Source organism: Hemitrygon akajei, chromosome 3 (assembly GCF_048418815.1).
Source record: "Hemitrygon akajei chromosome 3, sHemAka1.3, whole genome shotgun sequence".
NCBI classification, from domain to species: domain Eukaryota; kingdom Metazoa; phylum Chordata; class Chondrichthyes; order Myliobatiformes; family Dasyatidae; genus Hemitrygon; species Hemitrygon akajei.
In genome coordinates, this window is record NC_133126.1 from 162,689,972 (window position 1) to 162,708,644 (window position 18,673).

General features: G+C 37.4%; 1 protein-coding gene across 7 annotated transcripts in view; it reads left to right on the plus strand.

Annotated features, from left to right (window-relative positions):
- The first annotated feature begins 410 nt into the window (after nucleotides 1-410).
- The window catches only part of armc9 (armadillo repeat containing 9), a 113,304-nt gene continuing 95,041 nt past the window's right edge, over nucleotides 411-18,673 (plus strand). For all 7 annotated transcript variants that reach the window (XR_012098376.1, XM_073041192.1, XM_073041194.1 and 4 more), the window contains exons 1-5: nucleotides 411-507; nucleotides 2,437-2,521; nucleotides 3,354-3,479; nucleotides 8,196-8,366; nucleotides 11,531-11,686. Coding sequence is in view for 6 of the 7 variants with exons in the window: in XM_073041192.1 (XP_072897293.1) it covers nucleotides 2,471-2,521; nucleotides 3,354-3,479; nucleotides 8,196-8,366; nucleotides 11,531-11,686 (504 nt within the window). In the remaining variant the exon portion in view is untranslated. The remainder of the gene's footprint in view (nucleotides 508-2,436; nucleotides 2,522-3,353; nucleotides 3,480-8,195; nucleotides 8,367-11,530; nucleotides 11,687-18,673) is intronic.

The window sequence follows — 18,673 nt, forward strand, 5'->3', positions numbered from 1 at the left end:
TTGCTCTGGATTTCCAGCATCTGCAGAATCTCTAGTGCAACACATTACAGTAAGTTGTGATGTTTTAAAAGATTTACAGTAGTTCATGTCATACTCCTCTAATCTCCGAGATGGAGATACAAGAGTCAAATCACTTTTTATTGTCATTTCGACAGTAACTGCTGGTACAGTGCACAGTAAAAACGAGACTTTTTTTAGGGCCATGGTGCTACATGAGACTGCAGATGCTGGAATCATGAGCTCTTAATCTCCGAAGAGTCAGGAGCGGGTTCCGCAAGTGCTGGGGAGTGAAGTATCTGCAACCTTTCCACTCGAGTCCTGCCGCCATCCTTCCGCACCTTGGCGCCGGGGGGCGGTCCGGGAGCCTTACGACACTTTACGACGAGTTGCGTTGTTGTTGTTTGCCGTGTGTTTTGCTTACCGTTGCCAAGGAGCCGTTTCCGGCGAACGGCCGACTGCCGGTAACGGTGCTTCGTTGCACGGTGGCAAAGCTCAAGTTATTCAGTTGTAAGTGCTTTAACATACGGTGGCCAAATAACTGTTTTGAACTGGAGCTGAATGGGGATTGGTAATTATAAACAGGATGGGCCCGATTAGCTTGGCCGCATGTTTCTAACGCCTCATTCAGATTATCTGGAAAGATCAGTTTTAAATAACGTGAGATTTTCTTGATTTGCATGCGTTTGTTCTTCTTTCGCGCTTTATAATTGACTGTTTTCTGTAGTATTGGGAGAAATAAAGACGTATTCTCTCTTGAGAAAGGGGCGGCTTTGAAAAAACAAGCATTAATAAAATAAATTCCATGTTACTGCATCACAATCCGTGAACTTCCTGTGCTCCCTACATTGGTCAAGAATGACCATCCTTTTCATAGGGAGACAGGGAATGTTTCCCTTGCCAATGATGCCAACATCAGATGAGTCAAAATAAAACCAAATAAGGTGATATCCTCGTTTATGAAAGGCAGATTAAGTTCTGAGTCCCGATGAAGGGTCTCGGCCCGAAATGTCGGCTGTTTTTCCCCTTTATAGGTGCTACCTGACCTGATGAGTTCCTCCAGCATTTTGTGTGTAATGCTCAAGATTTGCAGCAGCTGCTGTTTATATTCACTTCCATAATTTTCAGCCACAAAGGAGGTAGATGGTCATATTGAACTCCCACCATCGCCCCCCCCCCCACCAAATTTGCTTTGGCAGACAGGAGCATATCAAAGGAAAGAGTTCATCTAATTTTCATCGCTCCCATAGTGCCAAGTGACCAACAAAACAAACGCATAGGACAACAGTGGTGATGGGCTTACATTGTAGGGCATTTGTTTTATACATTAAGCACTGCCTTTACTTCCTGTTTAAATTAAAACAGTATCTCAGTTATATGAAGATGGGTACTTGTTATTCTTTCAGTATTCATTGTATGATATATGCAGTTTGTTTTCAAACATGCAAGATATTTGTTTTACATTTTTGTCAATTGTTAGTGTGTGTGGGGGGGGGGGTATTCTGGTCTACAGATACTTTTTCTTGACACCGTAAGTTTTTTTTACCTGTAATAAATTTTGTCAAACTCATCTGCTGGCTTTTAAACAATAGAAATAGAAGGGGAACAAAAGAATGAATATGAAATGATGTGAGAGAGTCTGGTGTGCATGATTGGTGGCAATACAGTGGCTTCCCTTTGTTCTTTGTGTTATACATCTCAGAAATAGGCATTTTAAGCTGACCAAGGTGCCACCTTGATTGAACTAATTTCTTTTGCCTATGTCCCTCTAAACCTTCACTATACGTGATCCTGCCCAAATGTCTTTTCAGTGTTCTAATGATATCCATTTTGACCACTTTGATTGGCAGCTCATTCTGTATGACCACTACACTAAATCCCTTTTACATCTTCCTGATCTCACGTTAAACCTTTGGCCTCACTTAAGGCTACCCTGCCCATGGAAAAACACTGTGTCCATCCACCTTGCCTATGCCCCATGACTTTATAAATCTCTTTTATAATAACATTAGGTTTCAGGAATTTCCAGCATCTGCAGATTCACTCATGTTGCCTTTGAATTCACTACTGCAAAGCCTCTTCCAGTGATGCAAAGGCTTTCGGCCCGAAACGTTGTCACTACCTCCTCCCATAGATGCTGTCTGGCCTGCTGAGTTCTGCCAGCATTTTGTGTTTTTATTCAGGAAATAAATGTTCTTTTCTCTGATTTCCCTAACTTCATGACCTCCATGGTAAATACAGATAAAATGCATTCACTCACAACCTTATCCATTTCTTATGACTCCACACGTACGTGAGCATACTAGTCCTTAAGGACCCATTCTCTCCCTAATAACCCTTTTCCTCTTAATATACTTATAAAATCACCTAGGATTCTCCTTTATCTGATCTGCCAGATATATCTCATATCCTTATGTGTATTTTTTTGTTTTAATATAGATTGACTATGAGGTGATAGTACAATTTATGGATCATGGGGGACAACTTGACGTATGAAGCTGAACTAAATGGTTTGATAAAGGAGGTAGGTTGGAAAGAGTTTGCCATTTTGGACATGAAAAGATTTCTAACCTAAATTATTAACAATAAGTCAAAATTGCACTGTCCTTGTCACTACTGATTGTGCAGAATTGCTCTTTTGATTGTAGATGTGAAGTAAACATTACAAAAGGTTCAATCTTGTCCATGTCAGTTGATATACCTGTTGAATGAGTTTAATTACTGATGGGCAATCTCCTTGATTCCTGGAAATTAACTGGTATCTCATTTCCACAGATTAGAACTGTTGTTTCATATCTTTAAAATGCAATATTTTGAAATAAAAATAATTATGTTTCCACATTTTTCCTCCTCTCATTCTTAGTCATTTTTTGTTCCCCTATAACCTTTTTATTTTCTGACCTTGAGTAGGAATTAAATTTCTGTGCTGTATATTTCCAAGATTTTTCACTTTAATTTCACAATCTGTAAATTTAATTATTGTCCCAGTTAATTGAGATAACTAATTTCACTTGTTGTGTCTGTTTCAGATATTGCTCTTTTAGGCACTTAACATGAGAAAAGTTAGAAAACCTAATCATATAATAAAATTAATTACAATGTTCTGCCACAGAAAACTATGATCCCTGATTATTGGGAAACTGGTTTGAGGAAAGAGAGACTTTTAATACAAATTGACACCGGTGAATGCACTAATTCAAAGAAGTGGAATCTTAATTTTCATCCTATTCTCATTTTGAACCTGAGATAACTTTGTCTTCACTTGCTGTCAAGAATAATAACATTTACCATTAATCATTTTAATGTTGACACTTTTAATAAATCTGCACCTTAAACTGTTTATGTTTCCCATGCAGTATTTAAAGTTTGCAACTTTTGAAGAAACAGTGAATGCGTTTGATGAGGAATGCAAGAACAAGGGAAAGACCATCCCAAAATCACCAGTGAGTGCTGGCGAAAATTCAAAGACATTGCGCATTCAGGTAAAATGTGTTCTTTGTACCATTAAGTGAGATTTGTTTAAGTAAAACGGACCGCAGATAATATTACATTCTGAGGTATTTTTGAAAAATTTTATGTATTCAGTATTACAATAAGTATCTTATAATGAAACATGTTTTTAGGTATATTGATAAAGACATAATCAATGTCATTATCAGGCTGCATGGCACACTGATCTGAAAGGTTAGGTTGCATGGGATTTGGGTGAACTAGTGAGATAGATTCAGAATTGTCTTAATGATCAGAAGCAGAAGGTGATGGTTAACATCCAGTTCTCCAAATAGAGGCCTGTGATGAGTAAGGTGCCCAAGGGATCAGTGTTGATACCGCAGTTATTCATTAAGCATGTAAATGTTTTGGATATGTATGTAAATTGCATGATTAATAAGTTTGCCGATTATATTAAATTAAAGAATCATGTTGAACTGTACTGAAATATGCCTTTTTTGTTTTAAATTCTGTGTTTTTGATTTTTTTTTGTTGCTCTTTGTGTGATTTTTATTTTGTGTTTGGGGGATTTGATACTTTTTCTTTGATTGGGTTCTTTGTTTTGTGACAGTCTGTGGGGAAGATGACTTTCAGGGTTGTATACTGCATACATACTTTGACAATTAATGTTTTTTGAACTTTGATAGTAAAGCAGGTTGCAAATAATTGCAAAGAGATCTTGATTGATTAGGGAGATGAACTGAGGATTTCAATTGAGAAAAGTTGAGCTGATGCATTGTGGACATTCAAACTGGGGGGATAGAAGTTAAACAGTAAATGACAGGGCACTGACAGGTGTGGTAGAACTGAGGAACTTGGAGCACAAGTGCACAGTTTGCTGAAAGTAGGCAGGAGGGTGATGAAAGCGGTTAGCATGTTGACCATCATCAGTCAGGACAGAGACTTTATGTTGCAGTTATATAATTTGTTGGTGAGGCCACACTTGGAGTATTGCCTGCAGTTTTGAGACCCTGTTATAGGAAAGGCATTGCTAAGCTAGAGAGGGTACAAAAGAGAGTTAATGACGATCCTGCCTGGACTATAGGTCCTGAGTAACTGGGAGCAGTTGGCCACACTGATCTTTGTTCCTTAGTGTAGGACAAAGAAGGGTGACCTCATATAAGTTTATAAAATCATTCCGAGCATGGATAATTTGGACAGTCAAAGTCTTTTCCCCAGGTTTGGGGATTTAAAAGAAACCTGAGGCATCCAAACCAGGATCAGCAGTCAGACTGATCTACACCTACACGCACTAACATCAGCCTGACTTTATTATTTTCTGTCAGTCACCTTAAGTGCAGTCTAGCATCGCTTTTAAGGACATACAATCAATTTATTAATATAAGTTTTCTTATGTATTTCTATTTATTGTATTTTTTTGTTATTATTGTTGTATTTTTTTGGGCTACATCGGATCCAGAGTAACAATTATTTTGTTCTCCTTATACATGTACAGGAAATGACATTAAACAATCTTGAGAGGTAACCTCTTTACATAGGGTAGTGTGTACTTGGAATGAGCTGCCAGAGGAAGTAGGCAAGATGGATCCAATTGCCATATATAAGAGGCATTTAGAATAGGTACATGGGTAGGAGGGTTGTGTGGAACTGGAACTAGCAGTGGTTGGCATGGACCAATTGGGCTGAAGGGCCCATTTCATGCTGTATTGCACTAATATGTTAAGTGGCTCACTCCTTACTTTTCAAGGATGTGATCAAATGGATAACTGAGGCTCCAGTATGAGTCAAGCTTGATACCATCAATGACAAAGCCGCCAGTTTGATTTTTCATTCCATCCACTGCCCTATATATTCATCTGCTCGACGCGAACTGCCAACTGTATTGCATTTGCTTACTAAGTCTACTTTGATAGTATCTGCCAAATCCATAGGCAGCAGGTATATGAAAACTTCCCTTCAGTTCTGACTCTGGAAATACATTCCTTTTCCATCATCACTGGGCTCAAGTTTTGGAACATCCTACCCATAACTTTATGGGGATATTTTCACCAGAATGTTTGTAGCAGTTCAAGAAAGTAACTCACCATGCTGTTTAAGTCAGTTGGATATAAGGGAAAAATACTGATTTTGCCAGTGGTGCCTATATTCCAAGAATGAATGACAAATAAACTGATAATCAAATTCAAAGTTCAAAATTTATTATCAAAGTGTGTAGATGGCAACATATACTACCCTGAGATTCATTTTCTTATGGTCATTCACTGTAAATGGAAAGAAAGATAATAAAGTCAATGAAAAGACACACAACCAACACACACAAAATGCTGGAGGAACTCAGCAGGCCAGGCAGCATCTGTGGAAAAGAGTACCATTGATATTTCAGGCCGAGAACCTTCAGCAGGACTGGAGAAAAAAAGATGAGGAGTAGAATTAAAAGGTGGGTGGAGGGGAGGGAGAAACACAACGTGATATGTGAAACTGGGAGGGGTAGGGGTGAGGTAAAGAGCTGGGAAGTTGATTGGTGAAAGAGATACAGGACTGGAAAAGGGGAATCTAATAGGAGAGGACAGAAGGCCATGGAAGAAAGAAAAGGGGGAGGAGCACCAGAGGGAGGCGATGGGCAGGCAAGGAGATAAGGTGAGAGAGGGAAATGGAATGGAGAATAGTGAGGCGGGGGGGGGGGGGGGCGTTACCAGACGTTTCATGCTATCAGGTTTGTGGCGACCCAGACAGAATTTAAGGTGCGGATCCTCCAACCTGAGTATGGCCTCATCACGGCAGTGGAGGAGGCCTTGGATAGACATATCGGAATGGGAATGGGAAGTGGAATTAAAGTTGGTGGCCACTGAGAGATCCTGCTTCTTCTGGTGTAGGTGTTCGGTGAAGCGGTCTCCCAATCTATGTCACGTCTCACCGATATACAGAAGGCCACACCGGGAGCACTGGACGTAGTATATGATCTAACAGACTCACAGGTGAAGTGTTGCCTCACTTGGAAGGACTGTTTGGGGCCCTGAATAGTAGTGAGGGAGGAGGTATATGGGCAGGTATAGCACTTGTTCCACTTGCAAGGATAAGTGGCAGGAGGGAGTTCAGAGGGTAGATACGAATGAACAAGTGAGTCACTTAGGGAGCAATCCCTGTCGAAGGCAGAAAGTGGGTGGGAAGGAAAGCTGTGTTTGGTGGTGGTACCCTGTTGGAGATGTCAGAAGTTAAAGAGAATTATATGCTGGGCGTGGAGGCTGGTGGGGTGGTAGGTGAGGACAAGAAGAGCCCTATCATTGGTAGGGTGACAGGAGGATGAGGTGAGGGCAGACTTGCGTGAAATGGAAGAGATGTGGTTGAGGGCAGTGTTGAAGGTGCAGAAGGGGAAGCCCCTTTGTTTGAAAAAGGAGGACATCTTCTTTCTGGAATGTAAAGTTTCATCCTTAGAGCAGATGTGGTGGAGAGAGAGGAATTGAGAGAAGGGGATGGTGATTTTACAAGTCACAGGGTGGGAAGAGGTATAGTCCAGTTGCTGTGAGAATCCTTGAGTTTATAATCAGTAAATAAGAGGCAGAGACAAAGAGATCAGGAAAGGGAAAGGAGGTGTCGGAAATATGCCAGGTAAATTTGAGGACAGGGTGGAAGTTGGAAGCGAAATTGATTAAGTCAATGAGCGCCACTTAGGTGCAGGAAGCAGCACCAATGCAGTCGTTGATGTAGCATAGGAAAAGTGGGGGACGGACACTAGTGTAGGCTTGGAACATAACCAAAAAAGACAAGCAACCATGTGCAAAAGACATCAAACTGTGCACATACAAAAACAAAATAAATAAATAAATATGCAATAAATATCAAAAACATGAGAATTGAGTTCATAGGTTGTGGGAACAGTTCAATGTTGAGCTGAGTGAAGTTACCCCTCTGGTTCAAGAGTTGATGGTTGAGGGGTAATAACTGTTCCTGAAGCTAGTGTTGTGGATCCCTAGGCTGCTGTATGTCCTTCCTGTTGGCAGCAGCAAAAAGAGAGCATGACCTGGACAGTGGGGCTCCTTGATGGTAGATGCTGCTTTCCTGTGACAGTGCTCCATGTAAATGTGCTGAATGGTGGGGAGGGCTTTACCTGTGATGGACTGTGCTGTATCCACTACGTTTGTATTTCTTTTCCATTCAAGGGCATTGGTGTTTCCATACCAGGCCATGATGCAACCAGTCAAAATACTTTACACTGTGCATCTCAAAGTTGTAGATAACATGCTGAATCTGCATAAACCTGTAAGAAAGCAGAGACCCTGCCATGTCTTTGTAATGGCAGTTGCATGGTGGACCCAGGACAGATCATCTGAAATGATAATGCCGAGGAGTTTAAAATTGCTGACTCTCTCAGCCTCTGATTCCCCTATTGAGGACTGGCTCATGGACCTCCAGTTTCCTTCACCTGTGGTCAATAATCAGCTGTTTGGTTTTGATGACATTGAGTGAGAGGTTGTGGCACCATTCAGCCAGATTCTCAATATCCTTTATACATGATGATTAGTCATCAGCTTTGATTTGGCCCACAATTTAAATATGGCATTGATGCTGTACTTAGCATCACAGTATAAAGTGAACAGAGTGGGGGGGGGGGGGGCTAAGCCCACACCCTGTGGTGCACCTGTACATCAAGGGATCCCAAAGTACAAGAACAACTTCTTTTGGAAATCATTATCTTCATACCACTTCTTTTTAAAGCAGACAAGTAACTTTGTTATCCCATTTTTCAACAGAAAAATTTACTTGAAGCATTTGATGAAGGCAATAGAAAGGCATTCTTCAAACTTTGGGAGCAGTACATTTCACCTCATGCTGGAGAAAATAATCAGCTGCTTAGAAAGCTGGAGTTTCACCTTCATGTTCATTTTGCCATTTATCCTTTGAAGAATACTAGTGGAAAACCTGTAAGTTAAATATAAATACTGAATTACTTTCTTAATTTCCATGTGACAAATATATTTTTACAAACTTTTGCTGAATTTTGTACTTAAATTTACCTGTACCTTTCTTTTGTAGAGGCTTGGAGGGTTATAATATTGTTACAAAATGAAATAGCTCTAACTTTTTTATTGGATAATACAGTACTTTGTTCAGCATTAATTAAGCTATTTGAGAACAATTTCTTTTTATAAGCTTTGTATTTTAAAAGTTAGAGCAACCATATAGATATTGATTAAATCAAAAGAATAAACTTCAAGAAACAAAGTCTTAATGTTTGACCAGAATAATAAGTATGGAGTGTGAAGGGGGCATTTAATCTGTACATTCTTCACTTTCTTGTATTTAATATTAAGATCATTTTAAGAAGCAACTCTCAAATTGAGTAGTTCTTCCCACAGACTTAAATTACCAGTTCAAAATGTACCTATAGCATGTACTTAAATCACCTGCTCAAAATTGAAAAATATGTGTCTTCACATGTTATTTCTATGATGTATTGCTCTTTATTTGTCAATAAACAATCAATATGGTTGACATTTGCCACACATGGGGCATTTGTATCTTAATACCAAAGCAAGTAGATATTTCATTGTCAGCAATGGGTTGTGTTGAGGTAACAAAATTTATCCAGCAGATGGTGCTGATTTATCTTTGTATTTTTAATAGTTTCACATTATCAGTGAAAAATTCAAGGTAACTTTCTTGATTTTATTTGTAAATGTTAAATATGGTAGGAATGGTCTAGTTGTTCAAGGCATGTCATAGCAAACAAAGGTCTTGGGTTCAGTTGTTACTGTTTTGCGGTTGGTTTAACTTGCCACGTAGGGTAACCAAAGGAAATGATCACTTTGGTGAGAATTCAGTGGACTGCTGATTACATAGAAAACTATCTTAATGTTGTGCTTGTAATGATGAGGGTATGAGAAAATTGGATTTAACAGTTTTCTTTTAAAATTACAATGCTAAAACATTACAAGATAACAGTGTTTGTCGGTCAAGTTGACGATTCACCTTAATATCCTCCTGATTTCCCCCATTATCACTCCATCTCTATCTTTGTCCTACCTTATGTCAAGTTAATTCATATAACCATATAACAATTACAGCATGGAAGCAGGCCATCTCGGCCCTTCTAGTCCATGCCGAATGCTTATTCTCACCTAGTCCCACCGACCTGCACTCAGCCCATAACCCTCCATTCCTTTCCTGTTCATCTTATATAATATTAAGGAATGGTTGTGCATTCTGAATCCCAAAACCAGTTCCAATGTCATTCTGGCTGCAATGGCATAGACATTTGCTTTCCAATTCACTGTATCTCTAGTTAAGTCATTTTAATAGAGATGCAGCACTTTATCTGCAATAACCTATTCTATTCTTCATTCCCTGTCTGAAGGGATCTTGGTTTAATTCCCTTTCCAAGATATGAATATGTTAAATATGTAGGTGAAAATCCAAATAAAAAATCAAGTGCACAAAATCTGAAGAAAAAAAAACAACAGAAAAAATGGTAGGAACTCTCAGCTGGTCCAGCAGCATCTTTGGAAAGAAAAACAGTTAACATTTCATGTCCAAATTGACATCAGTATTGGACTTTCTGCATTTTCTACCAGTTACACATCTGTGATGAGCTCAAAGTTTCACTCACTATTAGTGCAACCTAACTTATAGGCATGGCTAGGTAACCTAACCCACAGCCTTGCTTGTTGCAACACATGACATAGACAGAAAAGCATAATCACCATCCATCTTCTCCATTAACCCACTGGATCTGGTTTTGTTCTGTTTGTACTGTCCATCCTTTCACTACTTTGCAACAAATATCCTCCATTATCATAATTTTTCCTATACCCATTTCAACAAGGAAGCATATATTAAAAAAACTTTTTTAGTATTGGGGTCCGTATTTAAATTCAGTTTGCAAGCTCTTTCTGGGGTATTTAACTGGTTGCATTGTTTGTAATATTTTCAAATTTGCTAGCACAGCTTAACTTCTGTAAATGAAGTTTACAGAATCTGAAAAATCCTGTATTTAGATTTGAGTTTGAGAGGCATCTGATCATGTGATAGCAGGGAACTTAATATAATGGTGGTGAATGTTTTTTAAGCAGTTTTTTAGCTCTATAAGAACATAACATACATTTTAAAGTTGTATTACATTGTACCTTTCAGTAACAAGCAGTGACATTGCCTTGGTTGATGTAAAGTTGCTGCTATAGAAGATGAAAGTGATGAATTGCAAAAGAATATATTTTTGATCTTTTTCTGTATTTGTAAAATCACAAAATAAAAAAAAATTGATAGACAAGTACAGGTAAAACATGCAGTTCAAAACTATCTCAGCACTTAATAATGTTGTGTTTGAGATGGAACTTCTATGGTACCTAGCTGACTGTTATGTTGTAAATGGAGTACCATTGCCAAGACTGAAAATGTTCTTGGAGTGGAGATCATGCCCAACCTGATCTGCAAGGCTAGTTCTTCTGCTCTGTATTATCCAACTTACACATTCTTTATTCTATGTCTTCATCTTCTGACTGTACCCATTCACTTATTAAACAGATAACCCTGTTTTATAGCTTATTCCCCATGGTCACCCTCATTTTACCTTATGATAGGCATGCCCCATCCCCACATTCTTTGCAGATTTACAAACTGCTTTTATCTCATTACAGTTCTAATGAAGTGGCCTGACCTGCTGAGCCTTTTTTAAGCACTTTCTGTTTTTTATTGAAAATTTCCTCTTAACTTAGTCATAATACATAATTGTTCATTCTTTATCATTTCTTTTATGAGAAGCAGACACCGCCACTTCTGCAGACTATTAATTTAGATGAACACTATTTATCAGATTGATATACATATTACTCAAATATGCAGTAGTGGAATGAAGCATAAAAATTGATAAAAGTGGTTAGCTACAAGAAATTAACATAATTATTTGAAATATATGTTTCTCATCCTGTAAAAGAAAATTTGGTAAAAAGAGTAGCAATGGTTGATTGAATGGACGACATCTGACAGCATCTCAAGAGTCACATAAGTCTGAGTTAAATAAAGTGTGTTTACTAAATTGAAGCATGGTTAATTGAACCTCCTTTTGTTAATGCTAATATCTTTTCAACAGGACAAGGATGATTTGGAAGAAAGAACTTCTCATTTCAAAACATACCTAGAAACTAGAGGAGCAGCATTAAGTCAGACAACAGAGTTTTTGCCCTTTTATGCACTGCCATTTGTCCCTAATCCCACAGTACACCCTTCTTTTAAGGAGCTTTTTCAGGTATGAGCTACTTTATACTGTAGTTTACTGGATGATGGTGATTTAGTAACCTGTGGCATTTGGATATATAATAAGTTCGTTACATTTTTATGGTATTTTCTTTTATAGACGGGTTAAATCTCAAAGATCAGATTTTCCCCTTGGAGCCTATAAAATAAAGAAATCTCTATTGTGGGGAAGTGTATGCTAATAGAACCATTAGCTTTTTTCTCAGGATAATACTAAGATTGATGTTTCTTGTGTCATAGTACTGCCTTTTTCCCCTTAATAATTTCTCTGAGTAATTTTTTGTATGTCACTGTCTTTTTCATTGGTTCATTGAAATCGTAAGACAATATACCAGTGTCCTTACTTACTGCTTGTAATGCTGCTGATGTTTAGGACAGCAATGAATGTCTGCCATCTCTGGCAGTGTTCAGGGCTTCATTTATCGTATCAGTAGCTTCCTCTGGGTTTCCACTACTGTCAGTCATGCAAGGCCCTGGTGGAGACTCAGGGGTATTGAAACACTCAGATGTAGAAAGAGTCTTCATTGCTGTTTCAGTAACAGTTTTGTTTTACCAGTCAGGGTTGTTAGCCTGAGTTGAACCCCTGAACCTGGACGACCGGTGGACCACTCTTAGTCTGTTCTTTACACTTTGACCTGTTTGGCATAGATGACCCTTCCAAGAGCCAAAGCATAAAGCCCTGACTCCAGTCAACATAGCTGTCCGAGTCATTGAGGTATGCAAGCCTCCAAACTATGACAAATTTGTCGTCCTCTTGGAGGTACCAATGTCCAGTTTAATGATAACTGAAAGCAAAATTAATTTGTGTTAATGGCAGTCGTTTCTTGAGATCAGGAATCTGTATGAAGAACAAGTCTGGCAACTTTTTAATTTAAATTTTGTTGTGTTAATTTTTTTTACATTCTTAGCATTAACTGATGATCAACAAGAAAGTGTTAGATAGTAATTTCACATGTCCAAATCAGCCAAAATTCTTTCTAAGAAATGAATTACATTGAAGAAAATAAACATCAACATTTTGAACACTGCAAGTTTCCAAAATCAGGAGTAAGATGAATGTAAGTTTGAGTTTTTTACAGGTGATGAGCGAAGGATTGTCAGGGTTTGTTCCTCATGTTGTGTTGCTTGTCTTTAGTGTCCACTGTTGAAGGGATTTTACAGATTTTCATAATAATAGCTGAGATCTGGACTAACAATTTAAAGACCTGAGTTCAATTCTACCATGGCAGTTTTGAATTTAAAATCATTTAATAATCCAGTATTTTGGCGAGGAAAGAAGTACAATCAGTCGCTTTAGTAAAAACTACTGAAAAATCCATCTGGTTCAGAGGAAGATATTTATCATCCTTACCTGGTCTGGCCTGTTTGTGACCCCAGATCAATTCTGTGGTTGACTCCTAAATGCTCTCTGAAATGACTACCAAAACATTCAGATATACCATCACTGCTACTTTCATACAGAGAACAACAATAAAACCAGACATCACCTGCTGTTTTGATTCAACCACCAAATTTAGGGAAGACAAAGTTGCTCCTATCACTGTCAACAAAGTGCTTCTCACAGTAAGTTGGGAGAACTGTCAAGCAATAGACTGATATGGTCGTAGAGCTGTACCTTACAGTCAATGTTCCATACTCTTATCTCAATCCCTAGATGTGTCCTGTCCTATCAGTACGATAGACCCACCAGGAGTGGCAGCACAGTAGCATATAGGCAGGAGGTAATATTCCTGAGAATATCACTCCAGGGTTTTCAAATCTCCCATCAGTCATGAGTGCTTCTATGCCCATGTCCAAGAGTAGCTTGCAGGCATAACCATAGAATGAGCTCTAAAGAATATAGAATATAAATAAACTAACATGTAAAATAAACCTGTTTGTCCTCATGACTCATATGTGTCAGATACCTTTGTCCATGGTGGCAATGGTATACTAACCACAGGATGGTTCCCTGTGGAGACCCAAGTTCCAGCTTCACATTGATAACAGTACCCATGATGTTGTTGGCACTTGAGTCAAACTGATTGAGATAGATTCAAAACAGATATGCATCAGAAAACCAGGCAAGTATCAGATACTGTGGACCACTAGAAATGTACACTACTGTAATCTATAATCTCATGCATATCCATCCGTCATTCTACCAAGTTTGGCCCATTGAAGGGAGCAGAAGGGAATTCTGGGTGTAGCACCAGTCATATGTAAAACTGATGAAAGTGTCAACCAAGTGAACACAACATATAAAAAAGGAAAAATAATCATTGGATTGGACTGAAGCTTTATCCAGCCATTTCTAATTATGATTGATGACCAACAGTTAAACACCTAACAGAAGAAGAGATTCCAAGAATATCCTCAGTCTCAACAACGATGATGCCCAGCATTGTGCAAAATAGATCTTGGCTTCTCTCCAGCCTCTACCATCACAAAACTCCATGACATTACACGGAATGAGCAGACTGGGGGGGTCAGCAGGAGACGCTCATGGAGTGAGCACTGTTTCAGATTCGCTCCATAACCTTTACTTTTTTTTAACCTATGATCACCCTTATTTAACTTACTTTTACCTACACCAAAAGATTCTTGCTACTTTTTTGGACTTACCTTTAAGAGTCTATTGTGAATTTTGAAGAAATGAGTACAGAAATGGCTTTGAGATCTAAAGGGTGAGAACCCGGGAAAGATTCTAACGGGAACGGAAGGAAAAAGAAGACCGATCCTAAGCGCACTGAATTGACTTATGAAATGTTATTGGAGCTTTTAAATGAAAAATTTGAAGAATGACGACAAATTTTCAAACAAGATATAAAGGCTTTTCAGGATTATATGGATAAAACTGATTCAGTAGTTAACCAGCAGCAAGCTCTAATTGCAACTTTGCAAGAGGACGCTCGGAAGCGAGACTTGATAATCGAAAAACTGGAGCAGAAATTATCTTCAACGATTAAACAGGTGGAAACACTTAAAGCCAAGAGTGTCGACTTTGAAAATCGGTCCAGAAGACAGAACTTACGCATACTTGGTCTCCCGGAAGGTATTGAACAAGGGGACTTCTCGAAGTATTCTGCTCAACTTTTAAAGGATGGGTTTCCTTCTGTATTCCCAGACAGTCCTCCGTTACTTGATCACGCCCACAGAATTATGCGCCGATCACCAAGCTCTGCATCTAAACCACTGGTTGTAATTGTCCGATTTCACTATGTGCATGTCAAAGAGCAACTTATTCGTGTGGCTCGGCGTTTAGGGATGGTCAAATTCCAAGAATTCGATTTTCGATTAGTGGAGGATTTTAGCCCAGAAGTAATGAAGGCAAGGCTTCTTTTTAAACCGCTGATGTCCGAAAGTTATGAGAAAAATCTAAAACCTGCGCTCTTATACCCTGGGAAGCTCAGAATCTCGCCTCCGAATGCACCACGGCGTGTTTTTCTCTCCACATCTGAAGCTCGAAGCTTTCTGGATGAGCATTATTCTACTGTTTGACTCTCGTTTTTAATAAATGAGTGATTTTGATCGTTACAAAACAGTTTTTGTTTCCAAAACCAGATTTTGTTTCTGGCTATTGGTGCAGGTTTACGCTATATTTTATATTCTAATTAAAGTTTTTTTTCGACGTACTAATCTTTTTCTTTTACTTACTTTAACCACTGTACTTTATCTTTGGTCATTATTATTAATCCTTCAAAGGTGAATTTTTTTTTACTAAGATGGCGGTTTCTTTAAAATATTTTTTGCTTTTTTTTGATTTCGCCTTTTTTTTTCTCTCGTCTTCTTCCTATAATGCATTTCTTATCACAGTTTAAATTTTTTTTGGTTTGTTTGGGTTTTAACCCGATTTATAAGTTACTAGTGATTATATTCTTTTTGTTTTTTTTACTAGCAATTATATTAAGAAGTTTGTTTTACTATAGTGATCATTTTTTTTGGAGTTTGGGTGGATCTTTTTTTCCTTTATATATGGAGTTGCCTTCTGCTGATATGGGGGTAGATTTAGTTTCATTTCTCTTTCTTCCCAGCCTTCTCCTGGCTTGGGAGGGGCTTTCTCTTCTTGGGTGGGGGGTGGTTTTTTTTTCTAAATCCATTGTTCTTTTTATCAGTTTTTTTTAGTTTTTTCATTTGGGCTGATTTTAAACAACTAAAATGTCCGTGATGTCGTCACTTCCGGGTCTGCCCCTTATTTTTGTTCCTCTTCCGGGTGCATGAGTTCATAATTTGGTTAACCCTTTATATACCAAAGGGTTGATTTCAGAAATATGGCTCAGACCATTAATTTTGTCTCTTGGAATACTAATGGTTTAAACCATCTGATTAAACGGAAAAAGATTTTCAAAGTATTCCAAAGACTGAATGCACATATTATTTTTGTACAAGAAACTCATGTGAGGAAAGAGGACAATCATCGTTTTTTTAGGTTTTTGGAGGGCCAACAGTACCATTCAAATTCGAATGCTAAAGTAAAGGGAGTTTCAATTTTTATTGACTCCTCTATTGCATTTGTCCAACACGATATTATTTTGGATCTGAATGATAGATTTTTGTTAATTACTGGGTTACTTTTTAACAAAAAGGTTGCTATGGTTAATGTTTATGCTCCAAATGTGGATTATCCCGATTTTTTTGTCCTTATTTACTTCCCTACCTAATCTAAATGAATATAGGTTAATAATGGGTGGTGACTTTAATTGTTGTTTAAATCCTTTGTTAGACAGATCTATATCTACTCAGACTTTACCTAATAAGTCGGCCACTTATATTAATTCTTTTTTGACTGATAATGGAATTTTTGATATTTGGAGATTTAGGCATTCTAAGGACAAAGAGTTTTCATTTTTCTCACATGTTTATCATTCTTACTCGAGAATTGATTTTTTTTTTTATTGACTCTTGTTTTATTCCATCGGTAATTGGTTGTAATTATGATATTATAGCCATCTCTGACCATGCTCCATTAAAACTTTCTATTAAATTTATGGATACAGCTTCTAGTGCTAGACAATGGCGATTTGATTCTACCTTACTGCAAGATCCAGATTTCATTAAATTTATGAAGGAACAGATCGATTTCTTCTTTTCAACATTCCACGGATGATATTTCTTGCGGAACACTTTGGGACACTTTTAAAGCATATATACATGGACAGATTATCTCCTATTCCGTTGGTTTGAGAAAACGCATTAAGAAGGAAACTCTTTTATTGGTTGATAAAATTAAAGAGATTGACAAGAAATATTCGATTGCTCCTAGTAAGGAGCTTTACAAACAAAGGGTTAAACTTCAAATGGAACATAGTTTATTACTTACATCTTCGATTGAAAATCAATTAATGAAAACCAGATCTGATTTTTATATACATAGTGATAAATCGGGTAAACTGTTAGCTAATCAATTGAGGAATGCTTTGGTTAAACGCCAAATTATTAAGATTCATCAGCAGAATGGTGATTTGACAGTTAACCATGATGAGATAAACAAATCTTTTCAAGATTTTTATACCTCCCTGTATCATTCTGAATTCCCTCATGATTATAATATCATGTATGATTTTCTTGGGAAATTGAATTTTCCAAAATTATCATCAGATGATCTTTCAATATTAGAAACTCCTATTACGGATGCAGAAATTAAGGGGTTATTTCCTCTATGAATTCTGGGAAAGCACCAGGTCCAGATGGGTATACAGTAGAATTTTTAAAATGTTTTTCCTCTACTCTTTCTCCTTGGTTATGTAGGGTTTTTGAAGAAGCAATTAGATTGGGTAATCTGCCACAATCTTTTTATAGAGCTTCCATTTCTTTAATATTAAAGAAAGATAAAGACCCTACTGACTGTGCATCCTATAGACCAATATCCTTATTGAATGTAGATTCCAAGATCTTTTCCAAGTTACTGGCATCCAGGCTGGAGAAGGTATTACCTCAAATTATCTCGGAAGATCAAACTGGTTTTATTAAAAATCGCTATTTTTTCAATGTTAGGAGATTATTGAATATTGTTTATACTCCTTCACATAGCACCTCAGAATGTGTCATTTCATTAGATGCGGAGAAAGCATTTGATAGCGTTGAATGGCCATACTTATTTACTGTGCTTGAGAAGTTTAATTTTAGTCCGACATTCATTTCCTGGATTAAACTGATATATCATACTCCAGTAGCCTTAGTTTTTATTAACAATCAAAGATCTCCCTTTTTCCGTTTATTTCGGGGTACTAGACAAGGCTGTCCTCTTAGTCCATTATTATTTGATATTGCTTTAGAACCCTTGGCAATTGCTATTAGAGAATCACCGAACATTTTTGGCATTACTCGTGGGACGGATATACATAAGTTATCATTATATGCAGATGATTTATTATTATTTATTTCTGATCCTGAGAAATCCATTCCTGCAGTTATATCATTGTTGGCTCAGTTTAGTAATTTTTCCGGGTATAAATTAAATCTTAATAAGAGTGAATTGTTTCCTTTAAATAGACAGGTTCCAATTTATGGAAATTTACCTTTTAAATTAGTTAATGACTCTTTTATATACTTAGGGATTAAAATCACCAAAAATTATAAAGACTTATTTAAGGTTAATTTTTTACCCTTAATCGATCAGATTAAATGTTTGTTCACTAAATGGTCACCATTATCTTTATCTCTGATAGGTCGGATTAATGCTATTAAGATGATTATTTTACCCAAGTTTTTATATATATTTCAAGCGGTACCAATTTTTATTCCGAAATCTTTTTTTGCTAATGTTAATTCAAAAATTTCCTCATATATATGGCAGAATAAAAATCCTAGATTAGGTAAAAATATTTACAGAAGGCAAGGAAGGAAGGTGGATTGGCATTGCCTACTTTTAGATTTTATTATTGGGCAGTCAATATCCGATATTTGATATGTTGGTTAAAGGATTGGGATTTATCTTTTAGCCCTCATTGGGTGAACTTGGAAATTAAATCTGTACAAGGATTTTCATTGGGTTCTATTT